Source organism: Dermatophagoides pteronyssinus, unplaced genomic scaffold (assembly GCF_027571235.1).
Source record: "Dermatophagoides pteronyssinus isolate colony J.1.1.1.1 unplaced genomic scaffold, Derpt_VIB-CSIC_2022.12 sq0004, whole genome shotgun sequence".
Classification (NCBI taxonomy): domain Eukaryota; kingdom Metazoa; phylum Arthropoda; class Arachnida; order Sarcoptiformes; family Pyroglyphidae; genus Dermatophagoides; species Dermatophagoides pteronyssinus.
The window spans coordinates 2,249,996-2,266,522 of record NW_027461528.1 but is presented as its reverse complement, the minus strand read 5'-3'; the positions used below and the strand labels follow the sequence as shown (position 1 = coordinate 2,266,522).

The window sequence follows — 16,527 nt, the reverse complement described above, 5'->3', positions numbered from 1 at the left end:
TTTTTGTTTCAGAGTTGAACCACCACACCACTATTATATACTGATTGGAACGGCAAAAAAAACGGAAAAAATGAGAAAATTTGGTGAGAAAACAAAAAAGAAAATTATATGAGATTTCTCCTGTTGTTTTTTTCAAGAAAAAAACAATTTCATTTGTGGTCATGGTTGATTTGTGTTTGAAATGAAGAAACAAAAAAAAACAAGATAAAATCCAAAGATAAGAGATCAACATTATCATCAAGTAATTTAAGTGAAAATGAAAAATATTATTATCATTTAAACCTAATTGACAAACAGCAAAAAAACAAGTTACGGTTCAACAGGTTCCTGTGATTCCTTATTGCGATTACGGGAAAAAATCAATCGACAATCGATGATGATCATCGATCCAGGATCACACACACAATCGATATATCGAATTGATTTAATTTAAAATTTTCCTCTTTTTTTCCTCACATTTCAATGAAATTCAATTTTTTTTAAACCAAAAATTTTCAATTTGAAATTCTAATTCATTTAATAATTATCACATTAATAATATTCAATCGATTTTGTTTTGTTTTTTTGGAACAAACGAAAAACATTTGATTACCAAATTGATTGATTAACAGTGTTTCTGTGTGTGACCTATGATTGATTGAAATTGAAATGATTTCAAGTTCATTCGGTCAAAAATTATTGTTTATTTATTTTTCCTCAATAAATCAGTTGATTGATTTTATTTTAATTCGTTTAGATTTTCGTCGTTCATTATTATTGATTGGTTCGATCATCATATCGGCCATAATATTCGATTCGGCTAAAATATTATAATCGATTGTATCGTTGTCATCGATTTGATCATTATTTTCGTCACAATCAATATCGATTGATTGTTTATCATCAAATAATGATTTGATTCGAACTAATTTATTCAATTTAGCTTCAGTTAATTTCATTTTCGATGTCTTTTTTTCTACCACCGGTTTCACATTATCATTATCACTATTATCATTGTTTGAATGTAAACGATCCAAATGTTTTTGCAATGATTTTTTATGACGAAATTTTTGATCACAATACGAACAACAATGTTTAGGATCACAATGATTTGTTCGTAAATGTGTTTGTAAAGATGTTAAACGTGTATAACTTCGATTACAATCATTATGTGGACAATGAAATTCTGGTTCAATTTGTCCGATTGATTCATCCGGATGAACTGTTTGCCGATGTAAACGTAGATTATATAATGATGAATATGATTTCATACAGATATTACATTCAAGTTTTCGATGTTCATTTGCTAAATGTTTACGTAAATCACTCCATCTATCCGTTTGATAATCACAATTTTCACGTGCACATTTATAGCCACGATGACGATGACGATGTGCATTCAATTTTGAACGTAAAATAAATCCCTGATCACAATGTTCACATTTAAATGGCATTTGATTATGTACATTTGCTTGATGTTGTTTTAGTTGAGTTTTATTTCGAAATAATAATTCCGGACATTCAATACACGAATATTTATGGCATTTATTTCGAAATGATTTTGTTGTTGTTTCCTTTTCATGTCGTCGTAAATGTTTATTTAGATAGGTTTGACATGCAAACGATGCTTGACAATCATCATGTGGACATTCATACGGTGTCTATTTGGATTTTTAATTTTAAAATATAATTTTAAGATAAAAAAAATTTCAATTATAAATTAAATAATCTTAAAACATACATAACCAGTATGACGGATACGGATATGTGTTTGTAGACGAATATTTTTTCCAAAACAAGCATCACATCCTTCATATGGACAATTGAATTTTTTTCTTTTAGTTTGAATCTTATCGTTTGCAATTTCATTATCACTATTATTTTGTACAATAATATCACCATTTAAAATCATGATTTAATTAATGGAATGAAAAAAAATTTCATTTCAAAAACGAAAAATGAAAAAAACCAAAAAGAATATCAATCTGAACAAAATTCTCTGCACGTGTGTGTAACAGTGTATAACAGAATTAATGAACGGTTCGAATCGAGGAGGATTCTTTCGAGGAGGAAAATTGAGTAAAATTTTTTTTTTTGGAAGGAGGAGTTCGACAAACAAACAAAAAAAAAAAAAAAAAATTAACTTTGATCAATATAAAATTTCGGACGAGCATGCATCTTTTTTTTTTTCTTCATTCATTTACGACAAAATTTGCATTTGTTCAAATAAATTTTCAAGTTTGTTGTTTTTGAGAAAACAAAAAAAAAATTCCACCTAAATTGAGCAACAACAACAACAACGAAAAAAAAATTCGAAATTGAAAAAAAAAAATTAATTAAAAATTCATCATTCGATCAGAATGTTATCAGCACAGCAACAACAACAACAACAACAGCAATCGAATTTAGGTTAGATTTTGTTTTTGTTATTTTGAAAATTTTGAATTTATTTCCCTATTTTATTCGAATTTTACAAATCACAGGTCCAACAAAACAAACAACAGGAACGATAACAAAAATTTTGGATAATTTTGGTTTTATCGACGATTCGGTTTTCTTTCCATTAAGGTATTGTTAAATTTTTTAATGAAAGTGTTAAATTTCATTTTCACCCTTTTTTAAATTTATTGATTTCATTATCTATTTGATATTTGTGTTAATTGCTTTATTATTTAATTGATTGATTGAAAAAAAATGATTTATTTTTAGAAGAATTTTGAAATTTAAACAAAAAAAATAACAAACAATTTTCCCGAAAATATTTAGCCAATATATTTCGAATGGGTATTTTTAAATATGGATAAAGGATAAATATCCAAATGAATTGAATTTGAAAATTTTTTCATATTTTCTTTTTTTTTAAAAAACATTATCTTAGACCTAATTATTATTTCTCCTCTCTCTCTCTCTCTCTTATTCTCTTCTCTTTCGATTTTTATTATTATTGTAATCATCATCATCATCAACATGAATCGATTTGGGATGGATGGATGGATGATTGGTTGGATGGACAAAACGATAATTTAAATAATTTTTTTCTTTCCTACATTGTTTTCAAAAATTTTTCACAACCCGTTTTTTTTATTCGTTGGATCGGTTTTACGATATCTAATGTGTCATATGTGTGTCTGTGAAATTCCGATTTGGATTTTTTATTTTTATTTTTTGGATTCAATCGTTTCGTTTCATTGATGATTTCGTTTTTTTTTATTTCGGAAAATTTTGTGATTTTATGAAAACCAAACTGTGTATTGTGTGTCGACAATAATGAATTTGATGATAATAACAACGATGATCAACAAACATCAAAATCCCATAATGGTTAAATCATCCATCATAATGGAAAAATGGATCAAACAAACATCGAAATGGCTAACAATTCGAAACAATTTTTTTTCCCGGATTTTTCGATTTCGATTCCCAATTTTCGTCTCATCTTTTTGAAATTTTTTTATTCTTTTCGCTTTGTTCCATAATTCCGGTGGATGGATAATAAAGTGTTGTAAAAGGTGGAGCATCACAAGTAAAAGTTGGTGATAAAGTATTTTTCGAATGTACTTATTCGAAAAATTTACCATTCAATTGGAACGCAACCATTGTACAACCGATTCATCATCATCAACAATCATCTCAAACGCAACAGCAACAGCCATCACCATCACAACAATCGCAACATTCATTACATCAAACATCACAATCTTATCAACAACATTCTCAATCATCATCATCATTATCATTACAGCAACAACAACAACAATCATTGCATAGTGTGGCGCCATCTCATCCATCTTATAATCCAACACAAATATCATCATCATCATCATCCCCATCATTACAATCGAATTTAAATAATAATCCTTCTGCACAACAAACTAATATGTATCATTCACATAATCTTACCCATCCACAACAGCAACAACAACAACAACAACAGCAACATATGCAATCTGCTAATCATCCATTATCCGGTGGACAATTAGGATATCCATCAGCTGTTGCTGGCCATTTAGGTCATCAATATCATCATCCACAACAACAACAACAACAATTATCTTCTTTGAATAGTGGACAAAAATCATTGCCATATGGTACACAGTCACCCCTATCACAATCATCGCAGGTTTATAATCCAACAGTTGGTTATCATCCAACTGCTACTTCCGGTGGTTTACCATCATCACAATCAACAGGATCGACTAATAATTCAACAGTTGCGGCAGCAGCTGCTGCGGCCGCAGCCGCAACTGTATCACCCGTAGATTTAGCTAAAGCGGCTGCTGCTGTTGCACAATTATCTCAATATTGTACAACAACCACTCCGATTGCTAATAATAGTACCGTTGGACAACAATCACAACAACAACCACAATCAAATCCAGCTGGACAATATGGCAATGTTGGTGGTGGTGGTGGTGTACCAGGACATCATCCTGGTCCCTTACAATATACATCAACACCTGGTATCAATCGTTTCATTCAATTTGTTTTTTATCATTTTTTTCCCCTTAAATATTTGTTTTTTGTCGATGTTGATTTGAATCACTGATCTGTCAACAAAAATTTTTTTTTCTCTACGACTAAATGTTCATTTTCATTTCATTTCTAGAAATATTAAGAAACTTACTTTTGATTTTTCAAAACTTTTTATTATAATTTTTTTATTTTTCTTTTGTTTTTTAACATTTTAATCAGGTTCAGCATTTATAAGTTCACCATTCAATCAGCAGTCAAAACCTTCCCCTGGTGGCGGACCATCAAGACAAGGACCTGGACGATGGGATCATCAACGTGATGATCCACGTGCCGGTGGTGGTAATCTTCGTGGCCCAAATCGTGACGATCCACGTTCTGCTGGCCGTTTTGGTCCGAAACAATCTCGATTTAGTGATGCTAATTCGGAAAGATTTCAGGTACCCCCGAAACAACAACAACAACAACAAAATTCTAGTCAGCCGACAAGTTTTAATCGTGGTGGTCCAGATTATTCATTAGGTGCTAATCAACGTGGTGGTTTAGATCCGAGAAAATTATCACAAACTAGTACTGGGCATAATGATCAACATTCGGTTTCTGAAGATAGGGATCGATTTCATAGAGATAAAGATTTTCGTCAAGATAATCGTCGTGTTGTTGATCGTGAATCAAAACAAATGGATAATAATAACCAGAAAAATTTGGAACGACAAAATGACATTCAACATCGTCGAGAAAATCGTCGTGATCATCGTGAACGAGATCGATCAATTAATCGTGATCGAACATCAAAACGTTCGATTTCACCTACACCAAGTTTAGCCAGTAATAGTACGGCTGGTGGTGATCAGTCTAATCGTCGTAGTGAATCATCATCAACATCGAATCTAATGTCCTATCTACCTAAGCGACGTTATGAACCATGTAATATACCGAAATCATCGATTATCAAGTATGATGAATATTTTGACTTTTTTTTGCTAACCATATTAATGACATGTTTTTCTCCTATCAAAATAGAAATCGATATAATTCAAATGAATTAAAATCACGTTTTGGCTCAAACACTGTACATGTTCCATCTGATTTGAAAGAAATTCTTTATGATGTTGAAAATGATTTTGATCTATTTGATATGCCTAAACCAATTCTTTATAAGATTATTGTTCCAGATAAAAAAGATAGTGCACATCATCATCATCAATCACAAAAGGAAAATTCAAAGAGTTCAAAATCTACAGACAGTAAATCGAATGATAAAACAATGGATAATAAACAGATGCAAAAAGATAAGGATGTTTCAAAAGAGGAAAAAGAAAAGCAATCGGAACAGAAACATCTGCAAAAATCACAAGAGAAAGAAAGTGATGGTGAGAAAATTAATGAAATTGGTCAAAAAGAAGAGAATAAAAACGATAATGAACAACAATTGCAAGATACAGCTGATGAATCTGAATTAACTATAGAAATGGATCAATCGCAAACAAATGAAAATATATCAATGACAACCGAAAAAGAGCAAGTCGTCGATGATGAAAATGAACAAGATAAAAAAGAAGAATCAAGCGAAACAGAAAAACAATCGATCGAAAATCAAGAATCGATTGATATGAAAAAAGATCAGAATAATAAAAATGAAATTAAGGAAAATAAAATGGATGTTGATGATAATGATACTGATGATCATGAACATGATAAAACAAAATTAAAAACAAATGAAATGGATGAATCTTTGAAACGTAAAGATGGTGAAAAAGAATCGAAACAATTGAAAAAATCTATAAAAGTTTTGGGACATAAATTCAATGTAAAAGTATTGCTTATATCATTACCATCATTGGCTGAAATTTATGAACGTTTATTTGGATCAGAATTTCCCGGTCCACAAAGCCATGGTGGTGGTGGTGGTCATAAATCAACAAATCGTGTTCCACATTTGCATAAATTATTTCAATTATTAGTCACACGTAATAGTAGTGATGGATATTCATTAATTGGTGGAAAATTTCAACGTGATCTTGATGGCTATTTGAATAATGGTGATCCAAATCTAATCAATACAGCTATACGTATTGTTTGGGAACAAACTGGTCTAAATCTTTCATCATGTAAACAATGGCGTGTATTTTCTACATTCATCTATAATCGTGACAATTCAATTGATCCATCCAATGCTGGTTATGAAGTGACAAAAATATATTTTCCCGATATTTGGTCATCATTTGAAAGTATTTATCTGCCAATGAAAAATGTTACCGAAGAAACAATCGATACAGATTTGAAATCAACAACAAACAGCCAATCGATTAATGAAGAAATAAACCAGGAATCCGATGAATCATCAGTGAAAAAATCGGTAGAAGAATCCAAAAAAGAAGAATCAATGGAAACAAAAAATGATGCAAATGTGACAAAAGTTCGTTCGAAACTTTCACCTATGGATCGTGTTTGCATTAAAGATGTATCGAATGAAAATAAAAAAGAATATGTTGAGAATTTATTGCAAACAATGGCCAATCTTAAAGTGGCTGACTTGAAAAATGAATTGGAAAAATTTTACATTCGTTTTGAAAGTCGTTGGAAAAAAGAACAATTATTTCAACGTTTACAACAAGTATGTCAAGAATCATTGCGAATTCTTTCGGGTGATGATGATGATAATAATGATGATAAAAACGGTGATCATAATGTTGGAGGTGATTTACAAAATGATTTGACTATTGGTAAATCTGAAGATATTAATATGACTGATGATCATTATGATGAAAATTCGAATCAAACGATGGATGATGATGAAGATGATGATGATTCGAAATTGTTGCCTGGCCAGAAACGAAAACTTGATGATGATTCTACCAATGTTGCCGATAATAATAATGATGATGATAATGTTGCTGATAATGAAAATGAATCAAAATCAAAAGAAACGATTGTGAAAAAATCTAAATCCGAACAAGAATCATCAAATGATTTGAAAACAGAAGAATCATCATCATATAAACAACATCAGCAACAATTGTTGGATAAAAATTTTACAGCCATTCCATCATCGATCAAAGTAAAAGCTGGATCTGGTCAACTTCCATTATCATTAGTTACATTACATTCGGCATTGAATCCACATCGTTTTGATCAATTTGAATTGATTATTGTTTCAGAATTTTTACGCGATTCATTGACCATACATTTTGCTCGTTATATACTATCTTCAATCGTTGAATGTATAATGCAACAGAAATCAATTATACCGGCTAATACAAATACTGATGCAAATACCAGCAACATTGGTCGTATATCGACACCAATCAATTATGTTCATCTGGCATTTTCTTATTTTGAAAAAGGACATTGCGGTTATATGGTGGCTGATGATCTCAATACATTGTTACAATCAACCGGATTTGTACAATCGAGAAAAACATTTCAATCACTAGTCTCATCATTATTATCATTGGCTAATGTTAATGTATCATTATCATCATTGATGAATGAAAGAATAATGTACATATTTTTTCCACAACCATCACAATTAATAACACGACAGATATATTATCCAGCTATTTCATCCAAAACCAATCGAAATATAACTACTATTGGTTCGATCGATGATGATAACAATGAATCGACATTGATTATCGAAAGAAATTCTATACAATATAATGTTGATGAATTGATTAAACAATCGGAACAGGATCAAAAAATTAAGGCACGTTTACAGGATACAATGAATCAAACAAATAAAAAGATTGGTAAGAATATTTTTTTTAACGATTATTTAGGCAAAATGTTAATTTTTTTTTCAAATCAAAATATAGCATATTTAGAAAATTATGTACAAGAATTGGAAACTAAACAAAAGAAAATGACAGCTGCAACTGGCCGACAAAATGATGAACTTTGTGCTATAAAACGTGATCGTGATCAGATTAAAACAAAGGTAAGAAAAGCATTCTCAACCAAAAAAAAAAATGATGATAACTTTAACTCTTTTTTTCAACTATATTTCAAATAGTATGAACAAATGAAAAAATTTTGTCTAAAATCTATGGATGATTTGAATGGATTGATGAAAACACTTGAAGGTAGTACAAATGATCCGACATCACAATCATCAATGGATAATACAACTTTGGCTACCGCTTCTACTACCGTTGTAACAGAAACAGCCAATGGAATTAAATAATTTATTTCGAGAATATTCAACATTATAATTAAATTCTTTGATCGATGAATTATTTTTCCGCTATTCTATCATACAAACACACACTTAAACTTAACAAACAAACAAACAAACAAAAATTCATCACATTTTTCTTTATATTTAAAATTTAAATGAATTTTTTTCTCAAATGCGCAAAGCAAAATAAATAAAGATTTTGAAACAAAACCTTGATCTTTTTTTTTACATTGAATTTCATATCGATTGAGAATTCATAAGGACCAAAAAAAAGAAAATTTTCATCAATATTGTTTTTATTTGGGCAGGAATTGTCAGTGTTTTTATTCTTGTTTCTTTGTTTCTGGTTTTTTTTGGTGGGTTGGAAATTCTTGTGTTTGTATCCTTGACGACTGAATTTTGAAAATGTATTCTCTTCGTTCATAGTTATTGTTTGTTGGTTATCGTGTTTTTTTTTGTTTTGTTCATGAATCATTGGTAATTCTATTGGATTTCCTTGTTGTTGTTGTTGTTGTTGTGTGTGTGTGTGTCATTATTGAAATTTGTTTGATTCTTTTTGTTTTGATTTGATCATCATCAATTCATCTTATCAACAAAGCAAAGATGTCATCGTTTTTTGGCAGATTTTTAACCATTCTTGGACTAAAACGTCGTGAAGCTAATGTTTTAGTTGTTGGTTTAGATAATTCGGGTAAATCAACCATATTGAATTATTTGAAACGTAAAGAAGATCAAGTAGAAGAAATTGTACCAACCGTTGGTTATACTGTTGAACGTTTATCCGGTATTGAACGTAATCGTTCTGGTATTACATTAACAGCATTCGATATGTCTGGCCAAGGTCGTTATCGTAATCTATGGGAACATTATTATGATAGTGTTGAAGGTATTATTTTTGTTGTCGATTCTACTGATGCATTACGTTTAGTTGTTGCACGTGATGAATTGGAAATGTTACTCAAACATCAGCAAGTTGTTTTGGAAAATAAAAATATCAACAACAACAATAATGGTAATAATCAAATGAATGGTGAAAAAAATGATCTCGATGATAATGATGTTGATGGTGATGGTGATGGTGAATCGAACAAAAATAATGATGATCGTGAATCATCGAAAAATCCAAATGAATCAATAAATAATGGTAATGATAATGATATTCGTCAATCATTATCAAAACCGGATATACCGATTTTATTTTTTGCAAATAAAATGGATCTTAAAGAAGCATTATCAACGGTAAAAATTTGTCAAACATTAGGTCTACATCAATTACCACATAAACAATGGCATGTACAATCATCGAATGCATTGACCGGTGATGGTGTACAGGAAGGTATCGATTGGTTATTAGTACAATTGGCAAACAATAAAAAACTACAGAATTCAAATAATCAATCATCGAATCAACAACAACAAACATTGAAATAAAACGATGGCTAGATTGGTTAGGAAAAAAATCCTTCAATTTTTTCAGCATCTCATATTTATTCGGAAAATTTTTGTCATTAAGTGTGCAATTGAATTTTTCTTAATTTTTTTTCTTTAAAGAAAATTTGAAATCGTACAAATTAAAACCAGAAAAAAAGAGTTCAAACATTAGCTAAATTAAATTTATAAACAGTTTTTTGTGTATAGATATCGTTTGCGGTTAATATAACCTGATTACGCCAGCTATCATGATTGATAGCATTGGGAAAACGTTGTGCTTCGAAACAGAAACCAGAATTTTTTCCCAATGATAAAAATTCGGATGATTGTGATTTTTTTGTTTGTAATCCTTTGTCCGATATGAAACCACCAATATAGAATTGAAATGCCGGTTCATCAGTCATAAATGACATTTTTATTCCAGTTTTTTCCGAATAAGCTTCGGCAGCTAATCGTAATGGTCGTTTTGTTTTTAAATCCCATTCATTAGAATCATTGATTAGTACATAACAATGATCATATGAAAAGTTACGTTCGCCAATTGTTCGCAATGGTTGTTTGGGAAATTCCATGACAGTATCTTTCACCGATAATATACGACCAGTAGGAATTAGATTATCGTCAATCTCAAGATAATCTTGAGCATATAGACAAATTTGATGATCAAGAATTTTTGTCGAATTTTGATCATAACATCCATTCAAATTAAAATATGAATGATTTGTCAATGAAACAATTGTTTTGTCAACATTTGTTGAATCTTGTTGTTCAAGTTTAGCTTCATATTCGATTTGTAATTCATCCGAATCAGTTATTTCGAAACGAACTTTAATAATCAATGTTCCTGGATAACCTTCTTCACCATCAAATGATCGATACATTAATGTTATTGAATAATCTGTTTCATTTGAAAGTTTCCATTGTCGTTTATCGAATCCAATTTTACCACCATGTAAACTATTTTCACCATTATTTCGATATAGATGATATTGTTGTCCATCTAAACAAAACGTTCCATTTGCAATTCGATTGGCAAAACGGCCAATTGTTGAACCAAAATATGGATTTAATTTTGATTTATAGCCAAAAATATCATCGAAACCAAGAACTAAATCACGTTCAATATGATTATTATCGGGATATTTTATCTGTACTATTGTTGCACCATAATCAATAATTTTAACCATTAAACGTCCATTGGTCAATGAATATAATGTAACAACATTATCATTATCACCACCATCATGGAATATTGTTTTTTCGATTGGCATTGTTTTGTTTGTTCACTAAATCGAATTTATTGAGTAAATTATGATAAGGAAGAAAACTTTCACAAAAATAATTCATAGAAACCACCCACAACTACAACGACAGTAAACAAAAAACAAAAATCAATTTATTTCATTTAAAAGAAAAGATAAAAATTTGGAAAAACAATGCATTATTTCTATAAATAATAAATATTAAAAAAAATCTATAGATATTTCTTTACACGAAAACATCAATGATTGGAAGAAAATGGTGGTAAAGCAAATTGTTCCGGGTTGAAATCCAATAAGGAATTCAATGTATAATGAGCATCAATCTGTTGTTTTGATCGAATTTGTGGTTCAGGTATCCAAACAGATATCATACCAGCTGCATTTGCTGCTCGTACACCGTTTGTTGAATCTTCAAATACAAGCACCGATGTCATTTTGGTTGGTGGTGGTCGAAAACGACTAGCACAAACTAAAAATGTTTGTGGATCAGGTTTACCCGCAGTTATTTCAGGATCTTCACTTGCAATAACAATATGATCAAATAATTTGAATAGATCACCATGTTCTTTGGTTTTTAAATCAAATGTATAACGTTTACTACTGGTTGCAATTGCGATGGGAATTCGATGATCATAAAGATGACGAATTAAACGTTCAGCGCCGGGCATCACTGGTACATGACCACCAAAAACTTTTTCATGTTCAATGGTCATTTTGGCTACAAATTCATCCACCGACAATGGTAATTGACATTCATTGATAATAATTTCAGCACCCTCCAAACCAGAACGACCCATAATTTTAATTTTCAAATCTAATGTATATTCTTTTCCATAATTACCAAGAACATTTTTATATGCTTTTGCATATAATGTTTCCGTATCAAGTATAAGTCCATCCATATCAAAAATTACATGAGTTATTTGATGTGATGATGTTTGTTGTTCCATTATTTTATAATCGAAATCGAAACACAAATATATCCAACAAAAATAATTTCTTTTGAACAAAAATTAAAATTGAAAAATTTGAAAACTTGTTGATTTGGGAAAAAAATTCAAACTTTTATGAATGAAATGATAAAATATGCTCTTTCCACCTAAATGATATCATCATTGTAGATATAGAAATTGTATTCAATAAAATACAGGAAAACTTCGATTTTTCGCTTTCTAATTTGACATTTATTAATCAATCAAAAACTTTGACATATCTTTCGTAATGAGATTATATTCGAATTTGAGAATAATCTTTATCAGATTTACAAACGATTATTCAAAAATTTGATCAATCTTGCCCAAATGTAAATTGTCAACTAAAAAAATTATACCAAAACAACACTGTATTACGCATGTTATTGTTGGAAATGATGATTATCCCCCTGTCTCTCACACTGTGATTAATATAAAAAAAAAATCAATCATCATCATTGAGAAATTGGGAAGTGAAGAGAGAGAGAGAGAAAAAAAAATGGTATCCCTTTTCGCGGATTAAATGTGTGATACATTCGATTTTTTTTTCACTTCACTATTTATTTCTTATTGCGCATATTCCATTTGGGCAAGCATTTTGTTGTTATTGTTATTGTTGATATTTGGCATTTTAAAGACAAAATATTTAATCTTTGTAATTTTTTTTACTAAGATGATTTGGATGCACGATTATTGACATTATCAACTGATTCTTCTTCAATAAAATTTCATCATTATCATCGTAATTCTTCATGATTATAACCATTATTGTTGAAAAAAATCGAGACCAATTTTTTCACTCAATTCATTCATCATATATGAAATGTATGCATTTTTTTCCTAACAAAAAAACATTATTCATAGATTTTTTTTCGTTGTTGTAAAATAATTATCGCTCATCACTCTCTTTATTGAATGATTTGTCATTTTGATTTTAGCAGCTATCATCATCATCATCATAATCATTAATATTGCTGCTGCTGCTATATGTTGTCGTTTGTGTGTATTAATTTTTGTTTCTCTATTACAATTTTATAAATCGATATTTGATCTAAAATTAACAGCAAAATTGTTCAAAATTCCAGTTAATTGCTTATTTTTCCGCCACAAACAAACCAACAACATTTTTGTTTTCTTTACAAATGATGTTTGTACTTTATTGATCAGATCGATGTTGATAGGAAAAATATTTTTTTTTGATCATTTAAATAACAACCAAAAATCTATAAAAATATTTCATGAAAAACTGTGGCAACGTTTATATTTGATACGAATCATTCGATTTTATTTGAATTTTATTGATTTTTTATTGATTTTGTTGTTGTTGTTGTTGTTACTGAATTTTTTTTCTGTCTGTTCAATCAAAATCCTTTAACTGTAAAATTTTATCCTATAATCATCAATTATAAATGGTATGTATGTTTTTTCGACAAAACAAAACAAAAAAACACTGAAAAAAATATTCATTTTCTTCATCAGCCACCACCACCCTCTATCCCTGTATATCTTAATTTTTTCCGATGATAATGATAATGATGATGATGATAATGATGATCACATTGCTGTTGTCATTTAACTTGTTGTTCACACATAGACACTACTATCATCGATATCGATGCACAACATTTTGAACTATCGATGTACCTGAAAAAAAGTTGAAAGAAAAATTTTCCAGGCTTTTTTCTGGAAATGAAAAATTTCCTTCAATTCGAAACTTTTCGTTTTTGTTTTGTCCATTCAGAACAGATGAGGAAAATTTGTTCGATTCAAATTTGTTTGTGTTTGAGGAATTGTTTGGTTAAAAAAAAAGAAATTTATTTGTTTTTTTTTCTCTGAATCAATTTCAGTTTGTTTTTTTCTTTGTTGATGACCTTTTTTTCCTGTTACTTTTTTTTCATCATTAGTTGCTAATCAATTTGAATTTTCATGCTTTCATTTTCTTGAATTATACTTTCTACATGAACAAATGCATAGAAAACATTATTGATAAGCAAGTAAAAAAAAGTCGTTTTTTTCTGGATAAGATTATCATCTATAGATTATTTTCTTTGCTGTTTGTGAATGATAATTTGACAACAAAAAAATGAAATGATAAAAAAACTGACGATTATCAACTGAAAACAAAAATTATCAATAATAACCAGGTTTCTTACTGGCTGGTTGTTTGAGATTATTTTCCTTTCTCCTTCATCATATTTTTTCTGTTTGTTTATTTTCATAACAATTTTTGTAAATTATAAAATTCACTCGATAAATCGGGAAACATTTTTAATTATTTTCTTGTCTGAACTTTTTTTTTATTGTTTTTCAAAATATAGTTCGAATAAAAACATTGTAAAAAATGTCAACCAAATCGAAAGCCGATATTAAATCTGAACAAACTCAACAAAAACATCAACAACAACAAGAACAAAATGGTTCAGCAATCGATGTACTTAATATTACCAATACATTATTGGCCATTTTGATTGTTTATGCTTTGTATAAATTATTCGGAAAGAAAAAAAATATTGTTATTTTTGTTTTTAATAATTTTATTTTTGAATTTTATTTTTAAAATGTTTACTAAAATTTTTCATTTTTGGCTAGAAACAGGAAACGATGATGGTGAAAGATTTCGATTACCTGATCCATTACCTAAACATGATATGACATTAGATGAATTACGACGTTATGATGGAACCGGACCAGATAAACGTATATGTCTTGCTATATTAGGTCGTGTTTATGATTGTACAAAAGGACATGAATATTATGGTCCTGGTGGTGCTTATTCACCATTAGCCGGTCGTGATGCAAGTCGTGCATTGGCTTTATTTGATTTGAGTGCAGTTAAAGATGAATGGGATGATATTACTGATTTAGATTCAAATCAATTATCATCTGTTATGGAATGGAATGAACAATTTCAAGAAAGATATGATTATATTGGACGTTTAGTACGATCCAAAGAAGAGATATTAGAACGTGCTGATTTTGAAGAAGATATCGATATTGGTGGCGAAAAACAAAAAAAATCATCAATGAAAAATGATAAACAACAACATTCATCAACGACCGATGATGATGAAATCGAAGTTATCAATAGTAGTGAACAAGAATCAACTAATGGTAATATGGGTAATACAAGTAAAAAAGTTTCATTTATGGATGCCAAACACAAAAAAAATGATAGTGGTGATGATGGAAAGAAATTGTCCGAATCATCCGATGATATTGAAGTGATTGAAACAGCAGCAAAAAATGATACTGATAATTGAAAACAGAAAGAAAAAAAAACGTAACAAAAGAAACAAACTGTCCATAAAAATTGACATTTTTGATTCTGATAATCATCAACCATCATTTTTGTCTCATCATCATCATCATCATTATTAAACGACATAATTCAAGATGGACATTCGTAACCATCTATAATCAACATTGACAGATTTATTCTTGCATTTTTTTTACACAGCATCATAAAACACAACAAGAAAAAAAAACAAACGAACGAACGAATACTTCCGGCAAGATTTTTGATTTTTTCACCAAGTAAAATTTTTTTTTTTTTTTGATTGAAAAAATCAATGAATGATTCGATCATTCGCTACAGAACAGATTTATACTTTTAAAATTCAGATTTTTTTCTTTTGTGTTTTGTTTTTTTTTTCCTCGATTGCTTCCAAATCATCACAATTTATACGTTTATTACAACAACATACCATATGATTATCATTTGTTTGTTTATTATTTTTTTTCATCAACCAACAAAAAAATATTACATTAATGATTTATTGTGAATATATAAGAATTTGAATGTTTTGTTCAATTTTATTTTCAAACAACACAAAACAAACAAACAAACACTCACACCTATATATAAATATACCACAGCTTATATGACAAAATGATAATTTTGTGAAAACTTAAATTTTATTTTTTACAAACACACACAAACACACACACAAACACATTTCATACGTAATTGTAAAATGTAAAATTTATAATAACACACACACACACACAAACCATACGCTGGATATATTACATGATGATTTGGGCCAAAATTTTTTTTCAATTGAATTTTTGTTAAATAAATGTAATTTTTTTTTCAAATAATAAAAATCAATAAATCAGATTTTTTTTTTTTAAATTGATTCAAAAAACATTTTTTTTTACTTTAATCAATCAATAGATGGCTGTACTTGAAAATAAACATTGTATTTGAGCGGTTATTTGTTTTCAAGGTTCG

At 29.3% G+C, this 16,527-nt stretch overlaps 5 protein-coding genes and 1 pseudogene across 15 annotated transcripts; 3 read left to right on the top strand and 3 right to left on the bottom strand.

Moving 5' to 3' along the window:
- Positions 1–491: 491 nt before the first annotated feature.
- On the bottom strand, positions 492–2,017 carry LOC113798683 (transcription factor IIIA-like). Its single transcript, XM_027349249.2, has 2 exons — positions 1,721–2,017; positions 492–1,640 (listed from the first exon to the last, which is right to left on the bottom strand). The coding sequence occupies exons 1-2, from the start codon at positions 1,889–1,891 to the stop codon at positions 705–707; spliced, it is 1,107 nt and encodes a 368-aa protein (XP_027205050.2). The 5' UTR covers positions 1,892–2,017; the 3' UTR covers positions 492–704.
- A 157-nt stretch (positions 2,018–2,174) lies between these two features.
- LOC113798701 (uncharacterized) lies at positions 2,175–8,839 on the top strand. Its single transcript, XM_027349266.2, has 7 exons — positions 2,175–2,388; positions 2,463–2,547; positions 3,478–4,439; positions 4,672–5,404; positions 5,473–8,201; positions 8,268–8,389; positions 8,465–8,839. The coding sequence occupies exons 1-7, from the start codon at positions 2,340–2,342 to the stop codon at positions 8,633–8,635; spliced, it is 4,851 nt and encodes a 1,616-aa protein (XP_027205067.2). The 5' UTR covers positions 2,175–2,339; the 3' UTR covers positions 8,636–8,839.
- Positions 8,840–9,042: 203 nt separating this feature from the next.
- Positions 9,043–10,083, top strand: LOC113798705 (ADP-ribosylation factor-like protein 6). Its single transcript, XM_075819600.1, has one exon. It carries the CDS (start codon positions 9,233–9,235, stop codon positions 10,058–10,060), a length of 828 nt encoding a protein of 275 aa, XP_075675715.1. The 5' UTR covers positions 9,043–9,232; the 3' UTR covers positions 10,061–10,083.
- A 9-nt stretch (positions 10,084–10,092) lies between these two features.
- Positions 10,093–11,401, bottom strand: LOC113798702 (galactose mutarotase). Its single transcript, XM_027349267.2, has one exon. The coding sequence runs from the start codon at positions 11,329–11,331 to the stop codon at positions 10,222–10,224; it is 1,110 nt and encodes a 369-aa protein (XP_027205068.2). The 5' UTR covers positions 11,332–11,401; the 3' UTR covers positions 10,093–10,221.
- Positions 11,402–11,434: 33 nt separating this feature from the next.
- On the bottom strand, positions 11,435–12,395 carry LOC113798704 (pseudouridine-5'-phosphatase pseudogene; annotated as a pseudogene).
- Positions 12,396–12,789: 394 nt separating this feature from the next.
- Positions 12,790–16,428, top strand: LOC113798703 (membrane-associated progesterone receptor component 1-like). 11 transcript variants are annotated; one of them, XM_027349272.2, is made up of 3 exons: positions 12,790–13,118; positions 14,612–14,800; positions 14,889–16,428. In XM_027349272.2, exons 2-3 carry the CDS (start codon positions 14,635–14,637, stop codon positions 15,551–15,553), a joined length of 831 nt encoding a protein of 276 aa, XP_027205073.2. In that variant the 5' UTR covers positions 12,790–13,118; positions 14,612–14,634; the 3' UTR covers positions 15,554–16,428. The 11 variants fall into 11 exon arrangements, with proteins under 11 accessions (XP_027205073.2, XP_075675713.1, XP_075675706.1 ...); XM_075819598.1 differs by lacking the exon at positions 12,790–13,118 and adding an exon at positions 13,278–13,292; XM_075819591.1 differs by lacking the exon at positions 12,790–13,118 and adding an exon at positions 13,337–13,709.
- The last annotated feature ends 99 nt before the right edge of the window (positions 16,429–16,527 follow it).

Bases quoted from the DNA above. Each gene is read 5' to 3' on its own strand.
- LOC113798683 (XM_027349249.2), bottom strand. From the start codon at position 1,891: ATGATTTTAAATGGTGATATTATTGTACAAAATAATAGTGATAATGAA. The intron at 1,641-1,720 runs GTATGTTTTAAG...AAATCCAAATAG, and splicing joins GTATCCGTCATACTGGTTAT to ACACCGTATGAATGTCCACA.
- LOC113798701 (XM_027349266.2), top strand. From the start codon at position 2,340: ATGTTATCAGCACAGCAACAACAACAACAACAACAGCAATCGAATTTA. The intron at 2,548-3,477 runs GTATTGTTAAAT...TGGATAATAAAG, and splicing joins TCGGTTTTCTTTCCATTAAG to TGTTGTAAAAGGTGGAGCAT. The intron at 8,390-8,464 runs GTAAGAAAAGCA...TATTTCAAATAG, and splicing joins GTGATCAGATTAAAACAAAG to TATGAACAAATGAAAAAATT.
- LOC113798705 (XM_075819600.1), top strand. From the start codon at position 9,233: ATGTCATCGTTTTTTGGCAGATTTTTAACCATTCTTGGACTAAAACGT.
- LOC113798702 (XM_027349267.2), bottom strand. From the start codon at position 11,331: ATGCCAATCGAAAAAACAATATTCCATGATGGTGGTGATAATGATAAT.
- LOC113798703 (XM_027349272.2), top strand. From the start codon at position 14,635: ATGTCAACCAAATCGAAAGCCGATATTAAATCTGAACAAACTCAACAA. The intron at 14,801-14,888 runs ATATTGTTATTT...GGCTAGAAACAG, and splicing joins ATTATTCGGAAAGAAAAAAA to GAAACGATGATGGTGAAAGA.